Source organism: Sinocyclocheilus anshuiensis, unplaced genomic scaffold, assembly GCF_001515605.1.
Source record: "Sinocyclocheilus anshuiensis isolate Anshui unplaced genomic scaffold, SAMN03320099.WGS_v1.1 scaffold344, whole genome shotgun sequence".
Taxonomy (NCBI): Eukaryota; Metazoa; Chordata; class Actinopteri; order Cypriniformes; family Cyprinidae; genus Sinocyclocheilus; species Sinocyclocheilus anshuiensis.
In genome coordinates this window covers 427,352-437,489 of record NW_015557066.1, presented here as the reverse complement: position 1 = coordinate 437,489, position 10,138 = coordinate 427,352, and the positions used below count along the sequence as shown (strand labels likewise).

Below are 10,138 nucleotides of genomic sequence, written 5' to 3'. Positions count from 1 at the left end.
GATTTTTGAGAATCACCCTTCAATCTTTTGGTTTACTTTGCTGGATATAGCAAATGATGACAAAATAAACATTTGAAACAAGATAAAAGGTCTATGCTTAATTTCATGAAGTGTGCGATTAATCGCGATTAATCACAGAAAAAGGGTGTGATTAATTAGATTAAAATTTGTAATCGATTGACAGCCCTTAAATGAACATGCGAAGGGGAAGAGATATATGTCTTTGTGAATTAATGTGAATATATGTCTTTCTAAAGCAAATCTGTGGAGCTTTATGGATTTCTGTGGGCAGTCTGCAACTAACAAAACGTATCCTTACAAGCAAACACAAATTTCAACAGATACATATGCACATCTGTTCATGTTAATGACAGAGTACAGCCTCTTGTGAAATATTGGTGTTTGTTTGGTGCAAAGCAGGATATACAATCCTCAACTCCATCCACCAACACCTCACACAGCATTCAGCTGCCATGCCATTCACTTATCTGTCTTTCTCTGTTTTTCACACACATTCCCTCTCCCTCTGTGTGGGCTGTTGACTAAATAAAATGGCCCCTGACATTTCTTAACTAAATAGCTTTCCTGCCAATCTCAGGCCAGGTCAGCTGCCTTCACCGGCTGCCCACATTTGCTCATCTCCTAAAGAGAGAGAAGAGAGAATGAGGAGAATCAGAGGAAGAGGAAGAGCCACGCTGGGCTCAATGAAATGAACCACCACAGGAGTAGATCAAGGAGCGAGGAAGAGCAGAGTCATTATGCAAATAACTCAGAAGGGAACGCTCTTTCTCTCTCTCACTCTATTCCCACGGCATCTCTCTCTCGGTCTATGCCATTCTCCCCTGTTGAGTGACATCCCGGGGGAGGCCGGCCGGTAATAATGAGGAGTAAAACTTGTTAGGATTAGACAACAACATACAGGTCGGCAGTCATGCAATCCATTTTGAGGACAGGAGAGTAGGTCAGAGGAAAGTGATCAGGTGACATTTGCACTTAGCATCTATGTAAATGTCTCAAGGGACTTTAACATCTCTAGAGCTCTGTGCCAGATCTGACTCACTTCTCTTAGAGATTTGTAATTAAAGGGAAAGTCCACCTAGAAATCATCAAACATTCTCTTATCATTTATCTGTTCCCAACTTATATGACTTTCTTAGATGGTACCTAACAGAGGATATCAAGCAAAATGCTAAACCTGCTGTTTTCCCTACAAGTGAATAGTGACCTTGGCTGTCTCTGGGGCCCATCCACTTTCAATAAGTCCATTTATGTATTTCAAAAATTCTACTTCAGTCTAACAAATCAAGCCATGTAAATGCTTTTTCAATTGAAATTGTAGTGGTCTCTTTTTTGTAAAGTCAGACTAACAGACTTGTGAATGTAGCTCAGCTTCATCCAGCAAGCAGCTCAAATTTTCAACACTGATAGTAATAAGAATGTTTTTTAAAAGCACCAAATCAGTATATTAGAATGATTTCTGAAGGATATGACACTGTAGACTGGAGTAATGGCTGCTGAAAATTCAGCTTTACAAAATTACAAAAATAGACTTAAAATATATTTAAAATATCTTCAAATAAAAACGTTACTTTAAATCGTCATATTTCACATATTACTGTTACAGTATTTCTGATCAAATAATACACTCTCGGTGTGCATAAGAGATGAAAACATGGTAGTGTAAACATGCTGTATGAAAAAAAAAACAGCAGCTAGGACATTCTGCTTAACATCTGGTTTTGTGTCCAGAAAAGATTACTGAATGTTCATTTTTGTGTGAACTATCCCTTTAAAACAGTGTTTTTCCCCACTCACCTTTCCTCTCTCTCTCTCTCGCTCTCATCAGCAGTGATTTGAGGATCACAGTAATCAGCCAAACCCCAGGAGCCCCATTACAGACACACAGGGTTGTTACACAGCTATTGTCAGCCTTTTCTGTCTAAGTACACCATACACATCTCCTAGCTGCCTTTTTCCCCTCCCCACAGACATTACACACACACACACTTTTAAACTCTCTTTAATCCGAGAGACTGCTGATCTGAGTGGGTGTTCTTATATTGTCTTATATAGGGTTATTCCTCAAGGAGAAGCAAAGCCTCCTCTTTCTATTTATCTCTTTCTTCTCATCTAAAGCCATCTTTTCCTCCCTGCTCATCTCACCTTCTTTTCAGATTCCTTTGAACGAGTTCGGAGAGAGAATGCAACAGAAACCATTCTCTATTTAGACAAAAGACAGTCTTTTTTTGCCCCAATCTATGGCTTGCGTTCCTGCATTCCAAGGTATATTTTGGCTCTTCCTGTGTCTCCCGAGTTCCCTGAGGGAACCTGCGCCAGTGCCAGATGTGCTCCAGTAACATCTGGACCACAGCAGGGAGCACATGAATTTGAAGGGGCAGTTAATGACATGCCATGGGATGTTTAAACCACCGTATGCATCATTACATTACATGATTTAAAGTAATTTAAATGACTAAGGCATCTCTAAAATCTCTCAAATTGGGGGTTTAAAAAGTAGGGGGAATCTGGACTATGGGTTGTAACTGTTTTAGCTGTTTAAAACTGAATTTAACTTTAATTTAAAGTTAAATTCAATTTAAACAGTTAATGACCTACATGTGTGTAAATAAACACAGTGCAGCCTTTGAAATTTGACAATCATACTAAGCCATATCACAATTGCAATTTTATTTTGATTAATCATCCAGCTCTACCTCGAGGTAAATGTTTCTATCATTTACATGCCATTTTTAAGTGGAATATTAAGTGAAATAGTCTTTTTAGAAGACTTTAAGCAGTAAACACTTTTCAAACATGCAATTGTCTTAAAGGGGTCATATGATGTTGCTAAGAAGAACATTATTTTGTGTATTTGGTGTAATGAAATGTGTTTATGCGGTTTAAGGTTCAAAAAACATTATTTTCCACATAATGTACATTATTGTTTCTCCTCTATGCCCCGCCTTTCTGAAACGCGTCGATTTTTACAAAGCTCATCGGTCTGAAAAGCGAGGTGTGCTCTAATTGGCCAGCTATCCAGTGCATTGTGATTGGCCGAATACCTCAAGCGTGTGACGGAAATGTTACGCCCCTTACCATACTGTGATGCTGTGTCCCGGCCGGAGCGACGAGACAAAAACATTAAAACCCATTATAAACGAGTCATTTGTTGCATCCAGTGGGGACATAATTACGGATTATAATGACTTATACTGTCTTTTTACGCATTGCGTTGCATCGCGCCGCGTAAACATAAAACCATGTCTGCATTTGTGATCGGAGAAATGACAAACAACAAGCGCTACTCTACACTGCTCAAAACTCGCGGTTGAATCGTCAGTGGCAAATCCTTTAAATATGAAAAACGCACTTATCAGATCTTCTTTATGCACCAAGACCTTGTAACACTCCAAAGAGAAAAGAAAAATTTAAATCGCATCACATGACCCCTTTAAGTCATATATTGGAAAACAGCAATAAATGTTGCAGAATTATTCTGAAGTATTTTTGTGTTTCTGCCCATCTAATGGTTAACAGCTATGCACTGGTAAGCAAATGGAATTATCAGAGAAATTAAAACAATTTTTTTTTGACAATCTGGTCCATTAAAGTGAAAAGGGGATTGGACAAATGTGAGCTTATCTTCGCCATTTAAAAGCTACCGTTAAAGCTTGATTTTCATTTGTTTTTGTCCAGTTCATTGGGATTTCCATGAGGCGTTTAATTTCTCAGAGCATTTAACCTACAATCATCATTAACATCCCAGCAAAGAATGTGGCAAACTAATGAATCCTCTGTATCTATTCCTTTCACAGACAAACACTCTGGGTCTGTAGTTACACATCTGACTTCACTCTGTGTGCAGTGAATTAAATGAATTTCTATTATTGCTCTAAAAGAGGCATCAGCATCAGAGGTATGCCTCCATTTCCTTTCTCCTACCTGTACATCCCCTGAAGTTCCTGTAGTTAGTAATATGACTCCATCTCTTTCTGTATTCCCACTAGTTAGAAATATGACTCCCGTCTTTCTGTGATTTCTGCTCTCTCCTGCAGTTAAAGATATGTCTCCAACCTCTCAGTAATTGCTGCCTGATGAGGGTCTTCCTGAGGCGATGTGAGACTCATCAGTCTCTGGGCCATCGGCACTCCCCCAGCCGCGCGTCTCCATAGCATAATTTGTCATCCTGATGGAGAGCTAATCTGACAGGATGTCTGCCCACAGACAGAGAAGGCGAGATATTTTGTCTGTACGTATCCTTTTTTTTCCCTGCACTGACTGTTTCTCTGTTTGTCTGACTCTCATTTTCTCGCTGCCTCTGTATACCACTTATCTGCCTCAATCTATCTCTCTGTGAGCGGTGTGGTTCAGCAGGTGTCTGCCCTTGTAAACCGCCCTAATAAAAATCCTGGGATTTGACAATCTGTCTCTGGAAATATGCTTTTGCTCCCCAACGACAGCTCTCTTTTTTTTTTTTCCCTCATTCCATTTCCTTTCTCAGTTCTGTTTAGTCTCTCGTCAGACATTTATCTCCTTTTATGGATCTGTTTTCATCTTGTCTTTTCTTAAATGCACTTAAATGTCATCTTTGACAACATCTATGAATTTGTGGTATTAAAAAGACACAAAATGCACAGCATGAAAGAATATTCACGTCTTGTTCATTTGAGACTGCTGAGAGGAAGGTAAACAGGAGAATGAAAGGAATATTCACTCAAAATCGAAAGTTCTGTCATCATTTATTCACCTTCATGTCGTTCTAAACCTGTATGACTTTCTTTCTTCTGCTGAACACAAAAGGATGCACTTTTTTCCATACCATTGAAGTGATAGCTCAAAACTTTCTACTTTCAGACGAATACAATAGGAGTTATATTAAAAATGTTCTGGCTCTTCCAAGCTTTATAATGGCAGTGAATGGGGGGTCAAGATTTTGAAGCCCAAAAAAGTGCATGCATCCATCATAAAAATACTCCACACGGATCCGTGGTGTTAATAAATGCCTTCTGAAGCAAAGCAATGCGTTTGTGTAAGAAAAATATCCATATTTAAAACTTTATAAACCGTAATCTCTAGCTTCCGCTAACTGTCGTATGCGCGAACACGAGAGAGTGGCGTCCAGCAGATGACATAGGACGTAGCTGTAGCTGTAAAATATGTATTTTTATTATGGATGGATGCACTTTTTTGGGCTTCAAAATCTCAACCCCATTCACCCCCATTCCAATTCAGATGTATACCTATATGGCTTGAGGGTGAGTAAATCATGGGGTAATTTTCATTTTTGGGTGAACTATACCTTTAAAGCAAAAAGTGACAAATAGCATCATAAAAGTAGTAATTATGAGTGATTTGCTTTTGTGGTTTACATGCAGAAACATTCTTGGAAACATTTTGGAGGTGTCCTCAATCAGCTTGTTTTTGGTCAGATTTCTGTTCATTTATTAAGGATCACATCATGCCCAGTTTTCAGTCGTTTCATGTCTTGCTTATCTTGTCGTATGACATGTCTTAAAATAACCAATGTAGTGTAATTAATTGCTAAATCTATTAGATAAATCTAGTATAAATAAATGTAAAAATGAGGGGAAATAAACCATTGGTTTTAATTTTGATGACAGAAGTTCAACAAAACCTAAATACAAATTTAGGTTACAAAAAAAAATGTCTTTTACATAAAAGCTGTAAAATATTTTTTAATCTTACTTTTCTTATGTTTATTTCCATCATTTTTTCCGTTCATTCTAATGAACTCCCCTTTGTATTTGTAAATCTTTAAATATGAGTGACATATTATATTTTCTGAAGCACTGTGATAGAGCTGTGCAAGAAAGAGACCAGCACAACTCGTGTATGCCTTTAGAAGACTTCGAAAATAGAACACCATTCATATGGACTACTGTTATGATGCCTTTATGGTGCTTTTTGTGATTTCTGGAGATCATTGTACGGAAAAGAACAGCATCCACATTCTGCAGAACATCTTGCCTTTTTGTTAGACAAAAGAAAGAAATGGTTTAGAAAAACATGAGTGCGAGTAAGTGACCACCAAATGTTTCAACTCTGTGTGTGTATTTTTGTGTTTGTACTTACATTTCTGAAATCCAGTGTTCATCTGCAAGTGGGGGTGGAGCTGAAGGGAGAGATCACCTGGCCCTGGCAGACAGGCCAGCATCTCATACACACACACTCACTCACACACACACACTCACACCCACACCCACACCCACACACACACACTCACTCCTAGAGCAACATGGGCCACACACTCCTCCTCACACTCTAGAGAAAAAAGAGAGAGAAATGAGATGTTACAGCAAGCACCTCAGTATGAAGTTCAAGCCCAACAACGTGTCTGAACCCAGAACAACATTTTGTCATTAACTATGTCTTTCTATCACAGCAGTAAAGCACAGTGAACTCTCATCGGCCTAAAATAGCTGTTAAACATCAGATATGTTTTCAATAGCTGTGATTAGGTGGAGTTATACAGCATTTTTTTTTCTCGCTAATTGAAATAAATCTGAAATAAAATAAAATCTAAAAACGTTAGATACATTTTTTTAAACAAATAAATTAGAAATGTTGCCTTCCTCTAAAAGTTGAAGTACTAAAATTACAACTGAAATAATAAAAACAAAAGCTAATTCAAAATATGAATAAATACTATAAAAAAGCTAAATAGAAATATTTATAATAAAATTACAACTGAAATTACAAAAACAAAAGCTAATTCAAAATATTAATAAATACTATAATAGCATATAATAGCAAAACAACACTGGTTGTGCTACACCTCGCTAGGACACAGTGTTTGTATAAATGCTTTTCAGATTTAGATTATTAAAAGCTTTCACAGTACCACAGTACAGAACAAAGTCCAAAATACAGAAAGACAGTAATTAGACATTAATAAAGTATTAATAAAAAGCTATACACTAAAAAATTTATGTATAAACATAAATGAACAAAATGATAAAACATATCTGAAATGCAAACTTTTACATTTATGTGGTCTGTGAACTGAAGGTTGCCTAAAGTCTTCATTATTGTTGATAAAAATTTAAATTAAAAAAACTTTAGTCAACAAACATGTCAGTAATTTGATTTTCAACAAAATTATATTCAAAACAAACTAATTAAAAATGTCTCTCTTGCCCTCAGAAAATCATGCTTTAAAAGGGATGGCGTGCATTAAAAGCTTACTGTTAGAAAAGGTGCAAAGCTAAATGACTCACAATCATGTTCTGGATCATTTTCCAACATAACAGGAGCAATGAGACAATTACCATCTTTCAGTTTGACACACATTTTCACTGCATTCATTAAAACGCAGCAGGTCTTCTAATCAAGTGTGTCACAAGGAATGCATCCAAACATCAATGCAAATGTGCGATTGAGTGCAATTTCACACATATTTATGTAAAAAATGAATTGCATGGCAAACAGATTTTCATTGCAAATACAAAAAGAACCAGCAATAAACTCAGCTATGATAGCTTCAAAGCTTTGGATTCGCATCAATGAATCAACCAACCTATAAATCAAGTGAAACTTAGGAAATCAAAATATCCTTTTTTTTTCCATCCTTTGTCAATTCAGAGCAGCAAAAACCCCTCATGTACCTTTCCATTCCAAACCACTCTCACTAATCGTACAGCAGCAGGCAAAACACACTTAATATCAAATCTGAGGTTCAATTTAACATCAAACATACCAGCCAGAGTGCTCTGACCGTGCCCCAGGTGCTTCAAGTATCTCTCCTCACCTCCACATCTTTAGCCCGTCTTCTCGCATGAATGGTGTGATCTAAGGTGACCTTTGCTAAATTCCAAACTTTCACATTTTAATTTTTTACTTCAGCAAGGCGAGAATCATACCACTGAGAACATTTCCGACACCTCAACCATCAGTCATTAAACACAATGAGTTTGTGCGATTGTGTGGGCATAAATCCACATGCACAGAATGGGAGGAATTGTCCTGACCAGCTGTCAATGCGACAGGATGTTTCGTTGATTGCTTTTTTTTTTTTTATATCTACCGGATAGCGCTGTCCATCTGTGAAATGTGATTCAAACTATTCTCTATATAGAGTGCAACAGTGCCTGTCCACTTTTTTAGCAGCCTTGATGATTTCGGAAATATTTTTACTACAGGGATTTTTTAAAAACACATTTTGTTTAAGATTTATATGCCATGATCAAAAACAACAGCCCCTAAAAACAAACTCATTGTAATTTCAAATCTTTACCAATCTTTGCCACTATCCTTCAAACCACTAAGTTTTAACCATTTGTCAGCAAGAAGTTTTTAATCATTTAAAATACAATAACATTTAGTATGCTCACTTTTTCTTTTATGTATTTTAAAGTACATGTCAGAATAAGTATGTTGTTACATTTTTACATAAATATATCTGTTACGCTGAATTATTTTACCCATATTTTGACATTTTATTTTCATAAAAGTTATTTGAAACATGAAAAGACACTTGCATTTAATATGTATATAAAATCACTACTGTAAATTTAATTTGATGTGGACATGAAAATGGGATGCCTTGCCTTTGACCCTTAAAGACGTTGATTCTGTATATTGAAATAATTTAAATTTATTGCAAAATAAGCATATTAGTATGGAGACTGCAATAACAATAGACTGAACATCAAATATCTTCTGATGAGCTATGATATCGTCTGGTGATTTGTGGTGAGAAACTTTGCATACAGCCATGTACTACATCCTCTCACTACACACTGACACCAGAAAAAAACAATGTATTAAAACATGTATAAGCAAATATACAGTTCAGACAAGAAGCAATTATGCACCAAACAACTATGATAGGGCAGCACAAGGCCAGCCAGCCAAAGCTGGGAGAGAGAGCAAGAAATAAAGAGTTAGTATGTGGTGAAAGGTCATGATGGCAGCTCATTAAAATCCTGCCAGTGCACTAACAACACAGCAGGGCCTGATACAGACATACTCGCGCTCTATCAGATTTACCTGAGGAAGAGTTCTAATCTGAAAGTCAGTGAACTGCCTACTGTCTGCATAAGCTGCTGTCTTCTGAGTGAGCTTTATGAATGACTGATTAGCCACTCAAATAGTGTTCCACATGTGAGACTTGACCCAAAATGGACTTCAATAGTCTGCCGTCAGCATAAGCAGGGTTGGGAGGGTTACTTTTAAAATGTATTCAGTTACAGTTACAAATTACTTCATTAAAACAAGTATTCAGTAACGTAATCCAAGTACCACAATATAAAAGTAATGTAATCTGATTACTTTTGCATTACTTCAAGTTACATATGTAAATAAGTCATAAGTAATAGTAAGTAAGTAATAGTTAAGCCTGCATTTCAGCCCGGGCCGACTTTTTTACGCCGGGCTTCGGGCCAATTTTCACGTCATAGTTCAGACGCGGGCCAGGGTTTTAGGCTTCTCCTTACGCCCCATTCACATGGGGCGTCAGCGTTAGCGCTTGACGGAGGGCGTTTCTGAAGCTTGGTGCTGACGGGACCGTCATAGTGACAATAGCCAATCACATTAGTCTTCTGGTGTTGTGCGTTGGTGCTTGAAAAGTTGAAAAGTTTTCAACTTCTGCCGCGAGCAACGGACCCAACGCGACGCGACGGACCCACAATTCATTTCGCCAACGCTTGACGTCACTCCATTCAAAGTAAACGAGAGGCGTTGACACTGACGCCCCGTGTGAATTATTTTTATATTTTAGACATCCATCAATTAGTGATGGAAACATTTTTTTTGCCGCGCTGGTGGAAACAACACGAGACCGTGCTACTGCGGCTGTCAAGAGCGGCTCGACCGTGTTTATGCCTCATTCACACGGGGCGTCAGTGTCAACGCCTCTCGTTTACTTTGAATGGAGTGACGTCAAGCGTTGGCGAAATGAATTGTGGGTCCGTCGCGTCGCGTTGGGTCCGTTGCTCGCGGCAGAAGTTGAAAACTTTTCAACTTTTCAAGCACCAACGCAGGCGTCAGCCAATCAGATCACCTTATGCAAATACCCTGGTTCAGACGCTAGCCAATCGCGATCATGCAACAACAGAAAACTAATGTGATTGGCTGTTGTCACTATGATGGTCGCGTCAGCACCAAGCTTCAGAAACCA

At 37.9% G+C, this 10,138-nt stretch overlaps 1 protein-coding gene across 3 annotated transcripts in view; it reads right to left on the bottom strand.

The window, feature by feature from the left end:
* LOC107676664 (protein FAM222B-like) overlaps nucleotides 1–10,138 on the bottom strand; it is a 60,250-nt gene that overhangs the window by 7,969 nt on the left and 42,143 nt on the right. For 2 of the 3 annotated variants that reach the window (XM_016471285.1, XM_016471284.1), the window contains exon 2: nucleotides 6,094–6,280. In XM_016471285.1, coding sequence (XP_016326771.1) covers nucleotides 6,094–6,175 — 82 coding nt within the window. In that variant the 5' untranslated portion in view covers nucleotides 6,176–6,280. Of the gene's footprint in view, nucleotides 1–3,942; nucleotides 4,215–6,093; nucleotides 6,281–10,138 lie in introns of those variants that run through there. The other variant, XM_016471286.1, reaches the window with a different exon arrangement.